This window comes from Taudactylus pleione, unplaced genomic scaffold (assembly GCF_031769625.1).
Source record: "Taudactylus pleione unplaced genomic scaffold, aTauple2 ptg001573l, whole genome shotgun sequence".
NCBI classification, from domain to species: Eukaryota; Metazoa; Chordata; class Amphibia; order Anura; family Myobatrachidae; genus Taudactylus; species Taudactylus pleione.
Genome location: NW_028285970.1, coordinates 5,382,919 through 5,407,152, shown reverse-complemented (window position 1 = coordinate 5,407,152; position 24,234 = coordinate 5,382,919). Strand labels below are relative to the sequence as shown.

General features: G+C 43.4%; 1 protein-coding gene across 1 annotated transcript; it reads left to right on the top strand.

The window, feature by feature from the left end:
* Positions 1 to 377: 377 nt before the first annotated feature.
* Positions 378 to 22,998, top strand: RFK (riboflavin kinase). Its single transcript, XM_088464047.1, has 4 exons — positions 378 to 922; positions 13,841 to 13,992; positions 17,793 to 17,895; positions 20,355 to 22,998. Exons 1-4 carry the CDS (start codon positions 634 to 636, stop codon positions 20,477 to 20,479), a joined length of 669 nt encoding a protein of 222 aa, XP_088320173.1. The 5' UTR covers positions 378 to 633; the 3' UTR covers positions 20,480 to 22,998.
* The last annotated feature ends 1,236 nt before the right edge of the window (positions 22,999 to 24,234 follow it).

Here is a 24,234-nt window from a genome sequence, read left to right as displayed (position 1 = left end):
TAGGTACAAACTGCTCTGCGCCTGGACTTCCCTTTAAACGTATCATTGCAGCCACCTGTGCTGAAACACCTGTCTCATCAATTACTTAGTGATTACAGGTGACTGCAATCATACATTAGGTGGGAAATCCAGGAGCAGATTTTTTGTATCTAATGGAATGGGTCATGTTGGAGGGTAGGTACTACCGCATTTCCAAGTTTACAGATTTTCAATATATTGTTTTTACCAGCGGCCAACACACGCTATATACATACAGTAATAACTAATATAATCCTATTCTCAACCTGTTTTTTTTCACTAAGACAATTGTTACACTGTCCCTTTAAAAAGAGACCGGAAACTTCTTATTTCGCAAACGTTCTATTGGAACCCGGCCCGTGACGTCACAGAGCCCCAGCGATCAGGCAGGAGGGGCTGATCACGTGAGCGAGCCAAGCAAGGAGACAGCAGCGATCAGAGCAGCGGCGTCGGTTAAAGGTCTGCGCTAAGGAGAAGCGCCGCCTCCATAGGACTGACGTGTAGTCCCAAGATCACAGTACTGCTCGAGGAGCCGGAGGGGGAATCTAGAATCTTCTCACACCTCTACCGCCTACTTCTCGCCGTCTTGTGTCTGTAACTACCCCTCCTGGTGAGATGGCCCAGCCACTTGCGTGTAGTAGCCGGCTTGGCTCAGGCTCGGCAGTAGTAGGTGGTGGTTCTGCGGCTTCCCTAGTGTTGCCTGTGCCTTCTGTGGATACACTCCGCGCTCTAGGGGGCCACACTGTGGAACTGCCGCGGGAGTCCCCGGCCACTGAGAAGTCGTTGGCCGCGGGGAAGAAGAAAGTCGCACGGAGCCGCGTTATGAACGCGCTGCCCTATTATTGCCGGGGAGAGGTGGTGCGGGGTTTCGGAAGAGGGTCCAAGGAGCTCGGGATCCCCACAGGTGAGAGCACCTACTCGCTGTACATCACTAACCATGGAAAGGCCTCAGTTAGCTTGAGAGCATGCTTAGACTCGTAGTTCTACAACGGCTAGCAAGCCCCAGTGTAGCCAGCTCTGCGTAATGTATATTACTCTGCTGCTTGGTTTGTAATAACTAAAAGATGGGCTCTTGACATTGTGACATTTCATCAATGTTGACATGATGCAAGTCAACATGTCTGTCTACATTCTCATGTTGACATTGGGCTCAGGTCAACGCGAATCAAACAGTGCCGGAAAGGAGCCCCTAGTGTTATTCAATTCAGCGCGCTGTTAAGCCCGTCCTGGTGTGTGAGCAGAAATCCGACAAAACTGCTGACAATGCAGTTTTCTGCCCTTAGCGTGGTGGAAACAGCATCGCGCCGGCCATTTATGTCGGAGAATGCCGGTTCTCGCGACTAAACACAATGTTTAAGGCGCGAGAATGGACATTCTCTGACATAATAGTGCGCTGAATTAAATAGCTCCGGGAGATCCTTCCGGCGCCATTCAATTCACGTTGAAAATTCAATTAGCTATGGAGTATAATTCACAAGCTAATTACCAGAGGCAGGAAATTTGTTAAAATGCAGATTCTGCATTATAGCACTTGGTGCAACCCATTGGTTTAGCATTTTAAGTGGAATCAATGGCTTAACAAGTGTTAACCCAGAGTTTACCATGCTGGGAAAAGGCTAAATAATTGAATAGCTATTCCTTGCAGAGTGCAATCAATTAGCTGTGGGGTATATCCTGTGGCTAATTGAATTTCCCCTCTATGAATGTCAACATGATCACTGTTGGATGATCTAACACACTGAACTAGCTGCAAGTACCTGGCTACTGTCATGTTGGTCTTTCTGGCGGGTGTGGTATAAAAAGTCGACATCCAGACTGTCGACAGGTTCTGAATGACTACTGTCAGAATGCTAACATGGACTTTAGGTCGATGGGTTCTGAATGTTGTCATTTAACATGTCAACATAGGTTGTTTTTTTTTTTTTTTTTGCTTATTTTAGGCTAAACCTAAAAATAAGGACATTTCTCCCATCCGTCCAACCTTGAACTTCTGTGTAAGCATTGGTACCATCGGCGCACATCGGCCCATCACACAGCATTTTCAACAGGTCTGACCAGCTACAGAAGCTGCGAGTCTCGTCAGCAACGAGTACTCAAGCTGCGTATGCAATCAGTGGCTAATTTTTGCATGCCCAGGAAAAGCTGCAGCTCCTCATATCTGAGCCCTTTTTACACTGATTCAGACTCCGTTACACAACACACACGTACAAATGTCACGCATCAAATTGATCAGTGTAGATTTGTCCTTCCCAGTTGTTTTATTCATGTGAATAAGATGCACATTTTAAGAGCGAAAGATGCTGAACGTGGTCGAGAAACAAGGGACCTGGCGCTGAGAAGGGCTATTTGGTGCAACTGAAGCCACAGTGTAAAAGGACACATCTGTAAACCTAAAGGGGCCCATATACCAATATTTGCTATAAATTGCCATTGTTAATTAGCAGTGTCTATTGCCTGTTGTAGAAAATATATTTTTGTACCATCAATGTGGGAGAGCCGATGCATCTCTTCCAAAAACAGTGTACCGATGAAGACGTATCCTATACCTTACAGGGTGTGCCCGTCCCAGTTTTATAGGCGTGCTGCTGCATCTTCCAACACCGATTTCCTGGCCTCGGCATAGTGAAAATAGCGGCCATCCTGCGTAACCTGAGGGTTACTAAAATAACTGATGTTTTTGCAGATAATCCGATGTTGTGTTCTTTGTCGCAGCAGCGGATCACAGAGGCTTGCAGGAGGCAATTATTTACACAAGGCTCCTGCAGCATTAGCATATTTACACACAGCAGCTGCACACTGCATTAAGCTCTGTATCCGGCTCATAGGTGTGATTGAGAAGAGGTAGATCGCGCTCAGGCTGGGCTTCTCCTATAGTGAACAGTATCTATCTTCAGATAGCATTGGCAAATAGCTTCGGAAAGCTGCGGTTAAATAGCGCTACTAAATTTTGCTAATGGCCATTTCTGCATGTTTTAATGACATTATTTTGATAAATAGGTCCCAAATGACTTTCATACAAGCATAATGTAGGATTTTTATTTCTTTCATGGTTCAATCTAAAGTGAAAAGGGCACAGCTGAGACCAGATGAGTTAAGCTGGGCATACACGTGCAGATAAGATGCCTGTCAGACCGACAGACATTTTATCTGGCAGCCTGCCAGCCGCAGATGTCCGCAGCATACACTGAGATTACTCAGTGTATTAGCCCCGACATCTGCGCTCCGCCCCCAGGGGCGGAGACATTTCCCTGTTCTGTCCATTGGAAGGAACACAGGAAATGTCTGTCGGCTGCGGCTGGGCATACAAACCCGATGCGGCCGACAGTTTACATGTTAAATATCGCATAGGACGGGCATGCTGGACAATTCTGCATGCCCGACCAAGCAATATGTAACTCGGTTGCCCGCACAGCCGCTACAATTATCGGGGCAATCCACGGATATTGGGCGGATCGCCCCGATAATTGTAGTGTGTATGGCCAGCTTTAGTGTCGCTTAAGCTATGCACACACTGGCAGATATATTGGGCGATCAATTGATCGCCCAATATATCTGGTGTCCGTCGGCCAGTGTGTATAGCGTCTGCTGTGCTGCAGAGCTGATGGCAGATACATCTCCAGATAAATCTGACCAGGGTGTATGGGCGGACTGCCGACCACCCGTACACATGCAGCAGAGGCTGCGGGGAAGGGGGCGGGACACTCCCCCGACCTGCCCTTCGGCCAGAAGGAGATGATGGCCGTTCAGTGTGTATGAACGACCATCATTTGCAGATATATCTGTAGTGTGTACCCAGCATTAGGGTTGAGTTTGGGATATTTGTGAAGATATATCATTGAGTAATGTAGGTTGTGAATATGGTAGCTCTAATAAAGAGGTGGGTTTCCAGTGAACATTTGAAGGCTGGGCGTGAGTCTCTACGGTCACAGTAGGGAATTCTTTAGGTGGGTAGTGGCACTGGAGAAGTGTGTATCATAGTAGTGCTAGTCATTGGTAAGTCTGACATGACATGGGAGGGTTTTTTTATTTTTTTAATTGTGGTGTTGATGGCTTTTTAGGGGCTTGTGAGTAAATCGAATTGGATTCTGGAGGTCATGAAATGACTAGGGATTTGCTGAGTAGTGATGTGAAGTAGCTACAAATGATTGTTGCTGCAACATTTAGGACAGATTTAAGTTGATATAGATGAGGAAAATGATTTATTGGTGTTTATAGTAACTGTTGCCAACCAGGTTGATCACCCATTTGTCCTCAACAGAAATCCTCCACCTTTTGGCAAAGTGTAGAATTCTTACCCCAACTGAGGTGGAACTTTTGCAGTCATTGGGGTAGATGTATTATAGCGGCACTTACCGTGCCGCTATAACGCTTCCCGCTTCGCCTCTTTACCGAGGCGAAGCAGGAAGCACTACCGATGAGATGTATAAATATCTCATCGTCCGGAGAGGGGGAGCGTTAACTCCCCCCTCCGGCGCTACCCGCTAGAGACAGCAGCGCATCAGCCTAGTGCTGATGCGCTGTGTCTCTGTCCTGGCCGGCTCCACTGAGCATGCGCGGGATCTCGCAAGTATCGCGAGATCCCCGCATGGAGCCAGTAGCCGCCGCAGCAGGGACAGCGCTGTCCCTGCTGTGGGGATAGGCTAGCGCCAGGCTGTAGCTGTCGATAACGACAGCTACAGCCGGCCGAACGGTCAGACGATCTGACCGTTCGTACATAGCCCAGGCTATCGGCGCTGCTATCTTGTAGATAGCAGCGCCGATAATGACAGGGGCGCATAGCGCCCCTGTCATTTACTGCCCAGACCCCGATCATACATCGGGGAGAAGCGGTATCAGCGCACGTTATCAGCGCACATAACGTGCGCTGATACCGCTTCTGGGCTTCGTACATCTACCCCATTGTTCTTTCAGAGACCTATTTTCTGCCAGACTATGTGCCAGATCTATAACTTTAGCCACTCTGAATTGTCAGGAAGATGTAGGTAAAGAAAATTGATTCCTTCTATCTTGCAGCAGCCTGACTGATCTTCCACCATATAATCTCCGGATCATAACCTCAAATATTAGTGTTGCCAGCCTATTCTTGGAATGGGCGTCTGCCGCCCAAGCTCATAGCCATAAAGCTCTCCTTGCTGTTGCACCCGACGCTAGGAATCTTGCTGAAAAACAATACCACATCCAACGATGCTTCATATAGGAATTTATGGCCTTTGCATAATCTCCAAATTTCTCATTATATAATGTTTAGAAATCTTTTCCTCCAGATCCGTATGCATATTAGAACTGTACAATCTAAGGGTCCCAGCTACTGAGGCTATAGCACTCCAGATTTTTAAAAGATACAATCTTCTAGAGAATTTTACATTCTTCTGTACATAGAATCACAAAATGATGCATCCTTTTCCCAGGGTATTGTTCCTGAAGTCAGTTCTGCCACAGCTGCATTTACCTTAGGCACTACACACTAATTAATTAAAGAACTGTTCATCCCTAATGGGATACATACAATCTATCCGAGACAGTTTTTCATTGTCTTTTATCCAAATTATGCCATCTGGCATAGGTACTTAGATACAAAAGGGGGTTTGTGCTCCGTGCTGCACCTGTTTGGTGTTTTATGTCATGCAAATAAACACACTGAAGTGTTTGGGTGTGGTTGATGCAAACTAATTTATTCAATTGGAGAGAAGGTGCTCCTGATTAAATATGGTAATGAGGAGGGTTCACTCTGTTTGATGGAATGAAACTGCGTTGTCTGGGAGAGAAATTGGCTTTCAACCAGTTCAGTATTAAACATTCTAGCTTCTTCCCTTATTTCACTAGATTCTTCACTAGAAATGTCGCATTCCAAAGGCTCATCTGAGGAATCTGCATCATCATAGTTTAGGCTAGTTTGAGATCTAGAGCTCTAAACACTCTGCACGTCATCCATTCCATTAACTCCTGACGCTGATTAGAAACAGAAACTGTGTCCACGCAATCCCAGAAAAAACTCTCACATGCAGCACATGTTAAGGATAAATGCTTCTTAGCCCCTTTCTATCTAGGTCCTGGAGTTACTGTAGGCACACTGAAATTAGTAATAATGCCTATCTATCTTAAAAACGGCAAACAATAAATCTGAGCCCATTAAAAAAGGATACCTCATTTGGGCATTAACAGACTTATGGGGGGAAGGTTCTTTATCCATTCTTTAGCAGAGGTAACCACAACTTTGTAAGTAGCTCCGTCTGTAGATAAGGGCTGCAACTCCGTTTAAACTTGTTCGCTCTGCAGTGTCCAGCACCAGCTTAGAAGAGGTATTACACCTTCGCTAATGCGCATCCCGGAAGTAGCGGGAAACCGCTTCGCCATTGGCAGTGTGAGTAACAGTCCGACGACAATAGTACAGCATGTTCAGGCTCCTCCGGCCGCAGCATGGGCAGGAATCTAAAAAGAAAGCCACGCTCTCAACACTGTGGCCATTGTCCTGGGTGACGGCTTACAGTTCAGTCCTAGCAGAATATCTTGGGCAGGATTCTATAAAAGGCCACACTCTCAGATGTTGTCCTCTTCCCAGCCCCCCCCCCTGGGCTGCCACCCTGCTACAGCTGCAGAAAAGCTTGTATAAGCTGGGTTAAAAGAAGGTAAGCCCTGAGCAAAGAAAACAACTGTCCTACACCTTCTACACTCTCTTGGAGGGGAAGGGGAGGAATGAGGCTATATTACAGCAAGTGGATGGTCCCTGGTAAACGTCCTGTCTAAACTATATGAGTAGGGATGATATCCCATTGTAATGGCTGCCATGGGGTATCTTAGAAAAAAAACCTCTTATAAGCCCATCACAGGTGCATGAAAGGGAGAGGTTAGTCTAGACAAGAAAAACATTCTACATGATAACAGTAATGCGGAGATCTCGGTTGTATACATTTGCAAAATATGGTAAGCCACCAGCAGCGACAAGGCATCCTTGTTCTGGTGGTCCTAATGCTACATGAGGTCATATAGTTATGTATTTCTAAATAGAGAGCTAACTTCCCTGGAAGCATCCCATGGTCCCCCAAAATGGCACAACCAGGATCAGCATACCCTCCAGCCACTGATTCTATACATGCCTCTCAGAAAGTGATACACAGAATGGAAGTTGCTCATATCAATTTATTAGCCCACCACAGGTGCATGAAAGGGATTGGTTAGCCTAGACAAGAAAAAAAAAAACGATTCCGCCAGCAAAAGTGATTTACATGCTAATGGTAATTGGAGATCAGTTGCATACATTCACAAATATATGGTAAGCCTCCAGCTGCAACAAGGCGTCTCTGTTCTGGTGGTCCTTAACGCTACATAAGGGTATGCTGATCCTTGTAGTGCCATTTTGGAGGATCCTGGGGTGCCCCAAGGTGAGGTTAGCACTCAGAAATATATAAATGTATGTGCTATAATTATGTAGCATAAGAAATAACTAAAATATATGACCCAATAATGATGCTATTATCATGTAGCGAAGGGATCACCAGAACCAAGATTTCTGCTTTACTATAATCGTGTATGATATAAATCTATTTTGCTGGCCTATTTGCAGTGTGCTGGGGGACCCCTTTTTTTTTTTTTTTTCACTAAATATATATATATATATATATATATATATATATATATAACAGAGTTGCACAAAGTATTCAAGATGAATCCAGACCTAAAGCAAAGAGTAGAATTACGTTGCTTTTGAGTGAGGTTATAATCTGTTTTGAAATACAGTACTTAGTACGTCTATCCCATGAAAAAGACCAGAGAGGGAAGCTTTGGTTGTGAAAAAATCTTTTATATTCAGTACAAAATAAGAAAACTCCCTACCAGGACATAGCCCAGGGTATATTTCTTTAGAGATGGAATTTGCACTGCTACATCCTGACTAATCCCACTCCAATAGGTGATTGATTAGCACAATAATATGAGCATCAGAAAGAAAGTGTATAAATTTGGTATAACTTTTGCTTTCTGTTTTCAGGCAGATGGTAAACTAGCTTAAACTAGTTTTTGGTTTGCTTCTAGAAAAAAACCTTTTGCAGTTAAAAATCCCCTTAGCATACAAATGTGTTCTCCCCAGAAATTTTTTCCAGCCAGGTGGCATCAAAAAGTAGCCGGGTGTCGGGAAAAGGGGTATCTCCCTTACCAATCCAGCCTGACAGGTTTCAGGCTGCTCCCCCACTGGCTGTCAGTCAAAAGTGCCCTTTGTACAGTGCCCCCTGTAGTTTTCCCCTTTATGCATTGCCCCCTGTAGTTTAGTTTTGCCATTATGCAGTGCCCCCAGGCTGAAGTAGTGCCCCCAGGCTGGCCCCTTATGCAGTGCCCCCAGGTTTAAATAGTGTCCCTTATGCAGTGCCCCCAGGCTTAAATAGTGCCCCCAGACTGGTCCTGGCCCTGGTCCCAGCCCCAGAACATACCTTTACTTGCTGGCCGCTCGCGCTCCCACTCCCGTTGCCTCGCCCTGAGTGGATCTAACTAGATCCAGCAGGCGCGCGGGTAGGCTCCTCATGTCGCGGGTGACATCATGACGTCACCCGCTCAGTGCATCACTGGGAACGCTTGCCTCTGAAGCGATCGGAGGCTTCTTTAGCCTCCGATCACTTCAGAGGCCAGCATTCCACAGCGGAGGTCGGTGGTGAAAAGTGCCGGGAGGTAGGCTGTTTCTGCCGGGCGATGCGCCCGCAGAAAACAGCCTGGGGAGAACACTGCTCATACACCTAGCGCCATACGACATGAGAAGCCCGGCTCGGCTGAGACGATTTGGGAAGAGTGGCGCACTGTTTGTCTTTAAATGTTGCATCTTATACACATTGCAGATGCAGTGAAAGGCCGCTCAGTGTACTAGAGATGCTGGGCTGTGACACTGACTACACAGGAATTGGTTTTACCCATGTGCAAAGTTGCAGATTAAGCACAACTGAACTTGGCGTGAAAAGCTGCAGCCGCTTATATCTGAGCCCTTTTTACACAGATTCAGCCTCTGTCACACATACATGTACAAATGTCACACATCAAATTGATCAGTGTAATCTAGCAGTGTAGATTTGTCCTTCCCAGTTGTTTTACTTATGTGAATAAGATGCACGTTTTGAGAGAGAAAGAAAGATGCTCAACGTGGTCGAGTCGCACAGAACCTGGCGCTGAGAAGGGCTATTTGGTGCCACAGTGTAAAAGGACACATCTGTAAACATAAAGGGGCCTATATACCAATATTTGCTATAAATTGCCCTTACTAATTAGCAGTCTGTATTGCCAGTTATAGAAAATATATTTTTGTAGCCATCAATATGGGAGAGCCGGTGCATCTCTTCCCAAAAACACTGTACTGATGTATCCTGCTGTCTGATGGGGAGCGCATACTTCTTTACTGCCACAGCTGAAGGTGCAAATGCATAGCTGACAGGCAGCACATGTGCAAAGCAGTATAGGGCTTGATTCAGTGTTGTACGCAAACCTGATGGTGTCCGTACAACATCAATGGTGAGAGGTCTGCACATGCGCAGGATCTGTACTGCACATGTGCAGATCTCCTTCTGCGAGATTGCTCGCAGAACCCCCCATGCCGCATCATGATTGACATGCTGTTGCCATTTGGGGGCAGGATGGTGGTGGCAACGGTGAGAGTTATACCTTACGGGGTGTGCTGCCCCAGTTTTATAGGCATGCCAATGCGTCTTCCAGCGCCGATTTCTTGGCCCCGGCAGAGTGAAAACACCAGCCATCCTGCGCAATCTGAGTGTTACTGAAATAACCAATGTTTTTCCAGATAATCCGTTGCTGCGTCCTCTGTTGCAGCAGCGGATCACAGAGGCTTGCAGGAGGCGTCTATTTACACAAGACTCCTATCCAAGAGTCCTATCATGGAGCTGACTGACTGATGCTGGTGTGGATATGATTTTGTTTTGACAAATGTCCTTTTGTGGGATCGAAACGTCGACTCTCTGTTTTGACATTATGTAAGCATATTAAATGAATAAAAACATTTCCAGCCGGGTGGCATCAAGAAGTAGCCGGGCGGGGGCCTTAGCAATAATAAAATGTTTTAAACCCTGACCTTTTTATAATGATTTGAAATAACATATTATACATTAATTCTCCTCTTATGAGAGACCCAGTCATCTGGTTATGAAAAAACTGCAAAGTCTGTAGGATCTGGTCCTTTTTATACAGCTCCCAGATACTGTCCCCACTTGCAGGCTTCCAAAGTGCTGGGTGGTAGGTGGTTTCTTGCGGGGTGGTGCCGCTAAAAACAGCCTGGGGAGAACACTGATTATATACGTACATATTTTTTATTTTTTTTAAATGTATGTGTTCACTCTAGGTTCGACGCCAGACCTAGAGATGGGAAAAACCTGCGTGTGCCTGAAAAGTGGGCGTGTCTTTAAGACTCATCCCCTTTTCGGCACTCTTGGGGGCGTGCCCGGCACTTATGGACATAGAGAAAGGGCACGTCTGTGTGCTCCCGAAAAGGGGACGTGTCTTTAAAACGCGTCCCCTTTTCATCACTTTTGGCGGTGTGCCCGGCACTTATGGACTGCCCCCATGTGCTGCTGTAAGTGTGAATGGATGCTGGGCACATGCGCATGGCATCCATTCAGTGGTGGTGACAGCTACACCACAGTGTTCCCCACCTGCCGGCCACTGCGACCCGTGAGTGAGGACGGCACCCGCTGGCTGCTTCAGCGGGTTGCCGGAGGGCAGGGTGCTTATATCTCTATGGCACTCAGAGGATTTTGTAGAAAATAATCTTAATCACATATCCATATAAAACATCAAGTTTCAGTGCCCACAGCACCGTCGTCAGGATGTACAAAATCAACATATCACCTACAACACAAAAAGGGCGCTTCAAAGTGCATAAATGTTTTAATATAACAAAATCCAAAACAATCACTAAAAAGTAGGATATGCTCGTACCAAGTATAAGACAGCGTGGGCTGATTAGCACATGATTTGATTAATAACTCCACCTGCAAACAGCTCTCAAAGCACCGTCACAGGGTTAAGTCTTGAACGCACACCACATCGCTCACTGTTCTGTAAAGCTTTGGTGTGTCAGGGCCACACTTGCTGAAGGAGCAGTGTTAGAGTCCGGGGTAGTTATGGTAATGTCACAAGGTCACGCCCCTACGCATTTCATTAATTGACCTCATCAGATGTTTGCTGTGGCCTGCGCTTTGCCTACAATGAAATCCCTTCTGACAACTTTTTGTTATTTGAGGTGTTCTAGTTGTATTGCTTTGCTTAGGGGCCCTGTCGCGGGAGTGACCCACGTGACCAGCAGCCCTATACGGATTGGTGGCAGCAGTGTATCCACCCACCACTGCTATGTGGCCTATTCTATTCAAGTGAAAGGGACAGATCGAGATGAAACAAAGTGCAGGTTACTTCTACACTACATAATGATGAAGTTTTCATGAAAATCAGTTCAGAAATGTTTGCTCTAACTTGGAACAGACAGATGCAATGTTTTTATTATATTAGTATAGATATAAAAATAGCCCTTCCCGGCACTTGTTTGCCTTGAATTCATATTGCTCCCTTCCCCGCACACTCCTCCATGGAAACTCCTCCTGGGATATGGAGGAGCATGTGGGGATGTGGGGGAGGATGGAGAAGAGCCAGCTGCAGGGACTGATTGCTAGAGAGACATCTGTCCCTGCAGTTTTTGGCTGAAATAATAATCTTCCTCATATAACGCCATGTAAGCCAGATTTGTTTCCGAATTATTTAATTGAAATCTGGCTCGCTAAATAGTCCCCAATGTTACAAAGGTAGGGCCTGACATGCTCCTTATATGGTCTGGCCACACTCTTACACCAGAGATACTGTAACAATGTTGAGTTGTATGGCATAACTGAAATAGAATTTGTTGCAGAATAAGAGGAACCTAAGTTTTTCATGTTTCCATCAGAACTTTCAGTTGTGTTTGATCTCCTAAAGCAGGGGTCTTCAGTACAGTGTGGGCTACATTAAAAAATTAAAACTAAGCCCGAGGGCCACTAAGCTATACCGCGGTATTTAGTCTCTGCCCCCTCCTCCCACAATTCTAATTATGCCCCATAACTGTGTTTCCTCCTCCATTAATTATCTCAGATAGTTACCCCCATCCTCAAACAATTATGAACCATACCTGCCCCCCCCCTATGCAGTGCCTCCAGTAGTGGTCCCCCCCCCCCCTATGCAGTGCCTCCAGTAGTAGGTCCCCCCCTATTCAGTGCCCCCACCCCTATGCAGTGCCCCTTTATATAGGACAAAAACACAACACCAAAACAAAAACACTTACCTGAATCCCCGCGCCTGCCGCTCTCCACTCCTCTGTTCCCCCGGCCTGCTTTGCACTATGGGAGAGACGTCATGACTGACTCCACTGTGGGAGCCGTAAAGTGGAGCTCATGAGAGCTCCTGCCGTGGGTGCAGCAGCCAATGAGTCAGTCTGACTCTCATTGGCTGCCAAAACAAACACTGCCTACGGGTAATACGAGTGTACTACCCGGCGGTGTTTGTTTCTGTGTAGTGCGAGCCGCACTACAGTAACCATCGGCGGGCCACGTGGAACAGTTTCACGGGCCACGGGTTGAAGACCCCTGTCCTAAAGTGACCTTTGGCCACATGCTAACAGTAAGTTAGGTGATACAGGATTTAAGGGCATATTCAATAAGATGCGAGAATAGCAAAAATCCTACACCTGCAGGGTTTTTCCTTCAGGTGTGGGATTTTTGCTATTCAATTAGATGCAGAGTTTAATTTTTTTGAGCACGACCAGTAGGAAAATAGTCTGAAAATGCTTTGGGACCCCTCCTAATGACTAGGCTAATTGGAAACCTCCAAATGCTTAATTAGTCAGTAAGTACTCACCTTCCGAAGTGATGTCTTCTCCCTCCAGCATCGGGACCCGGTCTCCTGCAGCACTAGTGTGTGTGTGTGTGTGTGTGCGCTAAACTAAATCTCCCAGCAGCCCCCTCAAGTGCAAAGATGGAGGGGAGATGACTGGAAGTCATGGAGACCAATGGACTGGCAAGTAGGCTTTCTCTTTTTTTTTGACCGCTGGGTTTTCAGTGCTGAAAACCCAGTGTGCATTTTTTTTTTTTTTTTACATTTTAATACCATGAGTATTGGGAGCATACATACCTGCGGTATTCCTCAATTGAGCGCGAGGTCTGCATGATTTTTTGCGACAAAAACCTTGCTCCTAATTATATATTCTCTTTAAACAAGTGTTAGAGCCGGCTAACACATTTCTTGAAATTGGCAGTTTAAAATAAAATAAGAAATGATGGTTCTCCTTTCAGGGTCAAATGAATGAATTTCTTTTTGAACATTATTTTTACGATGATTAGACAGTGGTGGAGCTATTTATACTGTAATGGAGCGTACACACGGTCAGATTTGTCAGATGAACGATTTTACCAAAGTTTTGAACGATTGAACGATTTTTGACTGCATTAAAATGATGTCAGATGTCAGATATCGTTATCTGACAAACGGGAACGCGCATCGTTGATCGTCCATCGTTCAGGCATGTCAGATATGAACGATTTCCTTCAGATATGAACGACTGAACGATTTTTAAATCGTTATCGTTCATATCTGAAGGAAAAATCTGATCGTGTGTATGCACCATAAGAGTTTATTTTGTTTCATTATCTGACTTTAGAAATGCCAATATACAGTATGATGCATTAAGCACTCAGAATATCTCTTCTGGGGCTCCTCAACACATTTTATAAACCTAAAGTGAATGGTAACAATACTAATTACAGTAAACGTAACCTGTACCAGCCATAATACATGTAACATACTTGTCTGTCTTCTGCAGCTAATTTTCCTGAAGATGTTGTGGACAATCTTCCCACTGACTTAACCACTGGTATCTACTATGGTTGGGGCTGTGTTGGCGATGGAGAAGTTTTTAAAATGGTTATGAGTATTGGCTGGAATCCTTTCTACAAGAACACTAAAAAATCTGTGGTAAAACATTATTATTAACTTTTTCTATTTGTTATATCAGGTTATGTAATGTACAACAAGTGGAGAGAGGAGTTTATAAGAGCGTACAATGGTGTCAAGGCATGACTGAGCAGATAACTTAGTGTTCCCGCTAGGCTGTTTTAGAGCTGTATTCAATAAGAGCCGAGCCGCAATACTTTATCGCGGCCCGGACTTTCCGCCTACTTCGCCTGTTTTGTAGGCGAAAAAGTATTGCGGCCGTCCCAGTTTTACCCCGTATTCAATATGGAAGTACACGAAAACGGGACCTGGTGAAACTAAAACAAGCGGAAAGTACTGTCAGTTTGGGGGAAATCGGCCTGACACCCCCCAAATGATGCTCTGGTATGGGGGTTCCCTATGGTACCCCCCGATTTGGCTTGCTGAAGGTATTTGGTGTTTTTAAACGGGCTCAGTAGTTGCTAAATAGCGTTTCTCTATACATGGTGCAGAATAGTATTTTGGAGTTTTTTTTCCAGAAAATAAGTTATCCCAGCAAATTTGGTGTACTTGAAAATGGTGGTGAGCATATTGAAAAGTTGCTAAGTGAAGTTGAAAAAAATCATGAAAAATCTACCTGCTGCAAGCACCTGCAATCAAAAAAATACTTGGGGGACCCCCCCCCCAGAGTCAAGTTCGCTTGTTTTTAAGTTTGTACCCCATTTATTTATTTTTTTGCCCCCTTTTTCAAAGTCATTTTTTGGGGTGTCCTTAAGTGTTTTTTTTATTTTTATTTTGTTGACACAGATTACCTTTGGGGGACTGTCTGAAGGCTGCACGGGGGTTCCCGCAACGTTGCACCCCAAAACCCCAATTCTGCACTTTTTTCCGCCTCCCATTCATAGGCGAAACTTTTCCGCCTATTACATTGTATTGACTTTCCGCCTAGGCGGAAAGTCTTCCAAATTGAATACGGGGTAAAAGTCAAACAGGCGAAAATGACGTCATCTTCGAAAAGTTTCTGCCAAAAACACGCGGAAACTAACTTTTCGCCTCAAATTGAATACGGCCCTTAGTGGGGTGCTGCGCCCTGCCCGGGGGAGTCTCGGTGAAACAATCACGTGGGGTAAATAGATGCTGTGAACATCCATACACCATCTGTTCACGCTGCAGGGAAACTTTGGGTCTGCCCCTTACAATGTCTAAAGGGGGAGCTTCTTAAGGTCACACACTTTGACAACACCCCCTTTTTCGTAAGCACACGCACAATAGTGCCCATTTTACTGACATGTGCCCTTACCCACTCCAGCCCTAGAGGGAACACTATATAATTTATCATACATTTCTCCTTCATCCACTAGGGGACACTGGAGACTCACCTCTTGGGTACCTTGCATCTAGGAGAATAACTTTTAAATCCCACTTCCCTTCATTGCGGCTTAATTCCATGTCCTCCTAGTCACTATCTCCGTCCTTTTGAGCATGGGATGGAATGATCTACTTACAATAGCGATCAGGCCTCATGCTAATTTGGCAATCGCTATAATGCACATTGGAGTTGACATCACCATGTACCAATTTTGTCACTGAACACCATTCCATGAATAATATATACTGTTTTAGGGGCAAAGGGTGCAACTATATGGAACATGTACAAATAAAGTGACAACTCTGCAAATGAATAGAAAATCCCATGCTCTTTTAGGTCAGTTACTCACCAGTGTGGTTATAGTATTTTCAATGCTCCTGAAAACGTGTATACGCTGCTTAAGGTGCTCTCTCTAAGCATCCACACTGCATTTAGCCAGAATAAAACCAAGGTGCAATCCTAATTTTGTAACAGCAGCTCTGCTATTTTGGTGTCGCCCCCTCAGATGGTGTCACTTGGCAGCTCTGCAGCAGCGGTGATGTATGAGCGTGCATGGATTCGCACTGTGCCGCTCCGGGTGTCACCACCCGTAGTGACGCCATGGGCATGTCTTAGCCCACATGTAAATTGTAGTGTAAGAATAAAGCTGTCCAGCATTTTGTTGTCTTCATGCAACAGCAGCCAGTATTTACTCATCTTTCAAATACAAATGTGTTTGCACATGAACAAAACATAGGCCTGAATCATTACGGATTGATACTGCGAACGCAATAACGATTATGCACGCAGTTCCACTGCGATAGTATGCTAATCCATTGCCATTGCTATGTTGCTGCAGCACAACATAAGGACGCCCACTTTACCTTACACACATCCGTAATCCTTAGCAAGACTGCTAAACCATCGAGTACTATTACAGTCTCGCACACACTTGCACAAGCTCTGACCTTCATTTAGGGTTTGCTAACTTCCTTGCATGCTATGAGTACTCAGGCAGCGTAAGGCATCGCAGTGGATAATTTATGCACATCCATGCAACCGCGTTCAAACGCATTGGCACGTGTGCATTTTCGTGGACCACCTCCCCGTCACCACCCCCAAACGTCACTTCCTGTCAATCACACTGTGATGGGTCTGCATGGTCTCTGCAGTCCCGATTGCAGTGGGCAGCATGCGCAATACGCAAGAATCGGCCGAATTGCCTGCATATAAGCAGTTGCTATCCTTGCTGAATCCCATGTTGCAATGCAACGGGTGCAAAGTTACTTTTTTTTTTTTTTTAGTTTGCTCCCACCTCTGAATCAGCCCATTTGCCTGTAATTGTGTAGTGGAGCTAAGGGGCATTTCCTAGCTGAGAGTGACTGAAAGCTCAATGAATTGATGCTAGGCAAATCTAGGCAACAAAATATATTGCAATTTTTTCTTCTAAGCAAGTGAAGCAAACCTTATTTTAAGTGCATAATGAAAATAAACAACTGGCATATTACAGTGAAATATAAAAATATTTTTAAAAATAATTTTCAAGAACAAGTTATATGTTCCTATATGGTCATTGAATGCAGTGACTTCTAATCTATTTATATTTAATAGTATTCACCATCATTCATTATTAACCTATACAAAGCTAGAACAGCTGTGGCTTACAACTCATACTACATGCTGTTTGGCAAGGTGTGCTTACACTTGTGGTTTAATTGTTAAATGTTTATCATGCGCTCTTAATTAGTGGGTCAGCAGCTGTCTATTTGAGTGTAATCAGGAACCTGATTACCACTCTGGACTTTTGGAAAAGGGGGACGGTAGACGCGCTTGTGTTTAAAAATGATGAAAAAGAAAACAAAAATAATAAAAATGAGAACACAGAATTACACGCAGATAAGACCAGGAATTACAGAATTAATGGAGGGTTAGAATGTGATACATGAAAACACAGGGATGTTTCTAGCTCTTTCACTGAAAAAATGTTGTGTTGGAATTAAGTCAGTTGTGGGGATCCCGTATCTGGAAGCGGAGCAGCGGTTACTCACCCTCTTTCCCTACCGGCAGCGCGGGCTGGGATCTGCTGGCAACTGTCGGAGCGGGTTCAGTCTTCTGTGTGCAGTGCACTTTGTCTTCCTGCTTGTGTTTCTCCCGGCCGTCCTTTTTTCTTCCTGGCTCTGAATCGCGAGCCGGAGACGGGGGTTTCTGCTGCTTTTTGCGCTCCCGCTGTCTGGATATGCCGTCAGTACGGGATCCTTCTAACACCAACGCGTTTCGTGAATGAATGACTTTTTCAAGGTGAAAGTCATTCGTTGACGAAACGCGTCAATAATTTTTAACACAAGCGTGTCTATCCTACACTTGTGGTTTAAAAGCAACCCGAATGATAGATGATCCTAGTCTAGAAGATTGGAATACATTTTTTTTGTGTGTGTTTAATGTCTCTCTCATACTGTAGGTCTCTCCCAACTCTTGTTTTCTGTGTGATTTTTAGGAAACCCATATTATTCATCAATTTGAAGAAGACTTCTATGGAGAAATACTTAGTATAGTTATTGTGGGCTACATCAGACCCGAGGAAAGCTTTAACTCTTTAGGTAAGTGTTTAGGAAAACAGGGTGTCTGTATGCCGTATGTCCCCCAAGTGTCTCTATGCCGCACTTATAGTACTACCAGAGTCACTGATTATTTTGTTCAATCACGCAGGGCTGGCTACACAATTCAGCGAGTCCAGGACGAGTTGGTGACTCCTGGTCCCTAATCTCGCTCAAAAGAGAAAAAAAACGCTTACACGGTGTATTTACAGATGTGTCCTGCTACATCTTTGCTCATTGCACAGTATTCTGGCCGCCCTATTCGCGACATGTCAATACACATTATGGCAGATACTGCGTGTTATGTTGTGACATGGCATTCTGTACATGCAATACACAGTTTTACCGCTGGGTAGTGAATGCTCCACGGATGAAAACTACAGTAATAAATACAATACTATAGCAGTTCACAGTAATCCGTTGAGGCTGGCCAATCACATTCAGGCAGTGTAAACAGTCACTCCTTGTGCTTTAAATGATCACTTTGTGTCAAGACTACAGTAAACCGCTATATAAATATATGAGATATAGATAGATGGATATAGAGAGAGCATCCGTACTGTATACTGTCACTACATGGTGTAAAGATGCCTGGCCATAAAGACAGAACATTTGAGGTTCAATACTTTGTAAGTACTCTGCTCATCTTTATGCATTGCTCCGCACTTTCCTCATCCCTTCATCTCCATATTCTGACATCCAGCTTCATTAGACTATAAACCGCTATTGACATTCTACAGTATTGTACACATTCCCTGCTGTGAAGTTGCACACGTCGCATCACATACACGACTGGTGCGGGTCCCGACATAGCTGGCGAGTGGTTTAGATGAGCGCCCTGCAGAGTGGGCGTCCCGGGTTCGAGGCCCGGCAGGGGAGTATGGCATTTTGGACATCAATTTTTTTCTTTATTTCTTTTTTATAAATTTTCACTACAGGATTAAAAATAAATCACTTGGTGTGTGAGCTCTGTCAATTTAAAAAAATACATAGAGCTATCTGTGTTGGCCAGAAGACTCACACCCAGCATTAAATAAAGATAGAGCAATTGGAGTTCAATATTCTTAAGGAATGCTCCTGAATTCAATACATTGCTCTCAACTTCCCACCACCTGGCATTTTCGCTATACCGTAAACATTGTATTGTACACATTACAGGGCCGTTCGTATTATGCTCGGGAAGTTTCTCATCAAGAGAGATCATGTCAGGTTCAATAGTTTTAAAACACAGTACTCTGCTCTTCCCTTGTCCCTTCCTCTCGTGCTTGGCCACCCAAGTACCTTCACCTCCTCCCCCCACCATCACTCATTGCTATTCAACCCCACTGAGCTCACTGTATGGCTCACCACCATCGTTCACTTCTATTCAATGCCGCCACATGCTATTGACATTGTACACATCCCCTGCTGTAAAGTCGTACACGTCACATCACATACACGACAGGTGCGGGTCTTGATATGGCTGGCATGTGTGGGTGAGTGGTTAAGATGAGTTCCTTGCTCGAGACCCGGAAGAGGACTATGGCATTTTGGACATCGATATTTTCTTATTTATAAATCTTCACTACAGGATTCACTAGCCATATCGAGAGCCACACCTGTTGTGTATGTGATGTGACATGTGCGACTTTGCAGCAGGGAATGTGTACAATACTGTATAATCTCAATAGCAGTGTAGCGTAAAATTCAGTATGCCAGATGGTGGGAAGTTGAGAGCTATGTATGGAGTTCAGGAGCGTTCCTTAAGAGTATTGAACTTCAATTGCTCGGTCTTTATGCAATGCTGGGTGTGCGTTTTCTGGCCAACACACATACCTGTATGTATTTTTATAAATGACAGAACTCACACACCAAGCGATTTCTTTTTAATCCTGTAGTGAAGATTCAAAATAGAAGAAAAAACTAAATCAATGTTCATTCATGACAAAACACAGTCCAGTACTAGTGGATAGTGTAATGAAAGGTTCAGTCAGCCAATCAGCAGCCGATGCTACAAAAGTTCTGTTGGCTATTTCATGCATGCGCTGTGCAGTTTAGGAAAAGCGACATCTGGTGGACAGAAAGTTGTATTACACACGCTGGGTTTTCCAGTGCCTCAGTACGTTACACCTTACTGCAGCATGCTGCGAGATACATCTCCACAGCATGGCGCGACTAGCATGGTGCGCTACATGGCGTATGGAGCAAAGATGTAGCAGGACACATCTGTTTTGGTAGTCTGTCACTTGATAGTGCCCTCTTCTAAATTGGCTTATCTACTGGCTGTAGATGGACTGTTTTGGCTCTCCAAATTCTTCATGCCTCTATTGTGAATTCCTGTGGTGTTCCACTGCTTAGGTAATGTGATCCCCTAAAAGTAGCTAATTTTGCCCTTGACTGTAGCCCATGTAAAAACTAACCATTTAAAAATATTTCCATTGAACGATCTGAAACTTTTTTTTTTTCTTTCTTCTTTCCTACAGATGCTCTTATTTCTGCAATTCATAATGATATAGAGGAAGCAAAGAAACAGTTGGATCTGCCTGAATACAAGAAACTGAAAGACAACTACTTTAACACTTCACATAAAATAATGAATGGTCATTGACATTGGCCACACTTGTGGTCAATTACTAGATTATTCTTGCATTACATTGTTATTGGGAGGAAATCAATTTAGCACAATGGTGGCCCGGGAAATGAACACTGTTTGGCTACTATATTAAGGAGTAATGTGCGCATTGGGCCATTGCACTGCATTAAAAACCCTCTAAAGGTGCTTACACACACGATTTTTTTGAACGATTATCGATAACGATATCGTTCAATCGTTGAGAAAATTGTTCACTTTTTGAGTTAAACCGATGAACAGTTGTCGTTCATGCGTGTTCACGTTTGTAGTTTGTAGTTCAGTCAGACTGACCAACTGAAGGATTTTCATTACGGGAATATGCAAAAATCGTTTGTAGTTCAAAAATATCGTTCATTACACTTTAAAAAAATCTGACAGAAAATCGTTCATAAAATCGTTAGCAACAAAATCGTTGTGTGTGCGCGCAGCTTTAATGTTTGGTTTGTGCAATCATCAGACCAGCTATTTTTCATGAAGGCGCATCCTTTTCCTTTTTTTTTTATTTAATTTTTCCTTTATAATATATATTCAGTGTGTCTACTTTTGATAGTGCAAAGCTACTATGGACAAGATTCCATTAGCCCCGTAAACTGAACAGGTGCTAATTGTTTGCCAGCCTGTATTAGCCCCGCATATTGGGGATTTCATTTTGGGTCTCCTGAGACCCAAAAAGAAATCCCCGTTACCTGTGCCATTATCGGGTGATAACTGCCAGTGACCACACAGGTTTGTGAACTTACCTCGGATCCTGTGCGGTAAAGCCCGATAACCCATGTTAACGCACATGTTTAACGTACGTTAACAAGGCCATAGGGCGAATGCGGGAGGCTTATTAAATAGCCCCGGGCGTTAGAGCCCGAGGCTACCTCCTTTTAATTTACCAGCTGTAATTGAATTTCCTCCTTAAAACTGTTTTTATGTGGCAAAATTAATACTCCTGAAACCACTTTTGTTTCTTCACAATTTAGCATGTAGACCAAAAGGTTATATGTATTACAAAATTCTGTAAACGGAATAATGTGCAGATCATCAAAAGCATAATTTATTTGCAGCAATGGGATTACTTTTATTTCATGTGTATATAAAGTTATACATTTTTCATAGATCTACAGCTCTTATATTTCTGTAGTTCATACAACCCCGCCAATGCCCTGCTCTGCAACAGTTATTTAAAGGCAAATTACTAAACTAAATCAAACTGCGTTTTCAAGGAAAGTATCTTGCATTTTATATATAAATATTTATTTTAAACTGGAGCAATTTTTTGTTTCAATTTACAAGAAATGATGTATCCCTGACTTTCATACATGCAGAGGCAATGTGGTTGATTCCTCTAAAATGCTGTATAGATCCTTCATATCTGTAGCACAGACTAAAATGCAGCAAGCTAAAAATGTTTGTAAAAAAACAAAAGCACTACATATATGTACTTGATGCAAAAACATTATTATATAGTCTCAATCTGCAATTAAGAGGTTGCCATTGCAAATATTTCTTATCTAGTGCAGGTGCAAGTCTGAAAGTTGAAGTTCTATTGACATTCTAGTGCAGGCCTGGCCAACCTGTGGCTCTCCAGCTGTTGTGAAAGTACAAGTCCCAGCATGCCCTGCCACAGTTCTGCTATTAGGGAATGCTAAAACTGTGTCAGAGCATGCTGGAGCTTGTAGTTTCACAACAGCTTGGAAGCCACAGGTTGGCCAGGCTTCTTCCAGTACCTCTCTTAACCAAATCCCAATATAAAGGTGCAAATTGTACCAACTCTCCAACTCTATATGCTTAATAAATGATCTTCCATGTCTGTTAATCATAATAACTATTGCTGCAGGATCATTTTGCTCAATACTACATTTAAATTCTGTATTTTTTTACATCAAACGTTTAAAGAAAACCGGGTAAACTGGGTTTATAAGGGGACTCGTACCTCTAAAATGGTTATAATATATATTTCTACATGTTACTTCATTCTAGGTTTTTATTTGACTTAAATGCATACCCTAAAAATATTGGAGTGACAACTTGAGGTTTATGAATGGTATATCACAGTCAAATAAGAGCCCAAATTTAATGTTTAAATACAAAGCATAATCCTTTTAGAAGGAGTTTAAAAAAAGTTCTCACTGGTCACATGTCCTCTTTTAAACTATTATTGTCCATGTTTCTTTAGAACACGGTCAGACTTTTTATTTATTTTTTTTTGTTTGTATTAAGTATATACTTACTTTTTTTTTTTTTTTTTTCACTTTTAGGAAGTGTGCATAAGTCAGTTTTATGGGACCATGTTACTGTTTAAATAAATAATAATAAAAAAAAACTTTTGGCAAAACTGTTAACGGCAGTGTCTTTTTAAATGCTCTCCGTTACATCTCTTACCATATTATAGCCCTTTCTGGTCATAAATCTTTAGTATTTTGAACTGTATAAAACAGTTTTGAAGGAAAATGTTTTGTTGCAGCACATCTAGTCAAATGTTCTATTAAATTACTATTTTAATTAAACCCATTAGTGTATTTATATTTTTGTTTATCTACCTCTGCTAGTTTAGTGTTATACAGTATGCCTGATTTTTTTTTTTTCTTCCCCTTTTCATTTTAGTACATACTAATCTACCATATGAAAGGTCTTATTAGATTCAAAGATATAGAAATTGCAATTCTATTGCCCGAGGGGCAGAAAGATATTAAACATTTCTCCTCATGTAAGGAATTTAGAAAATGCAATATGTACTAAAACTGGAAAACCAAACAATTTTCCTTTTACTGCCAGACAACCATTTTGATCTTTCAAGAGCAAAGAAGCAGAAGCAGAGTCTGAGATCCCTACAATGGCTGTCCCCTGTAATACCAGTAGGGGTAGGAATTTCACAATATGGACACTGCCTTATTCATTACGGAATGCAATAGTGATTATGTACGCAGTTCAACTGCGATAGTATGCAAATTCATTGCGATCGCAATGCTGCTGCAGCACTACATAAGGACGCCCGCTTTACCTTACACACATCCATAATGTTTAGCAAGACTGCGAAAACATTGGTACAATCGAGTAGCATCACAGCCACATGCACACTTGGACAAGTACAGAACTTACTCAACAATTGCTAACTTCATTGCACGCTATCAGGCCTCAGGCTGCATAGGGCATCGCAGTGGAGAATTTATGAATGTCCATGGAACGGCGTTCAAATGCACTGGCACGTCCCCCCGATCGCAGTCGATTGTGTGCGTATTAGCGACTGCTTTCCTTGCTGAATCAGGCCCACAGTCCATCAAAGATGAGTATTGAAATTGACTACCAGCTACAATTCCTCCAGCATCTAACAGGATCTGTATTACACAACCAGAACTCCCAACAGATTCAGCTAAACTAGGAGACCTGCAAAACAGCCTTCAAAACTTAAATAAAACATTCAGCTCAGACTAGCTGAACCTGTTTATGTCTGAGATACACTGCACTTTGAATGAGGCAGATTATGACTTGTTAAGTGCAATTACTCCTTGTTCATGGGCTGGCCACACTTGACCGAAAATCAAGCATTTGGAAATCCCCCTCTAGTTGCAACAACCAACACACAAGAAGAAAAGAGAGTACTGCACTTTTCTTCCAAATGTTTCATGGCAACCCATGTTTTGCATTCATGCTGTTTAAGTATATATATATATTTTTCAGAGTGTGCTTGGGAAGGCATTTGAATACACCTGGTAGGAGGAGCTCCGGAATGTTATTTAAACTAC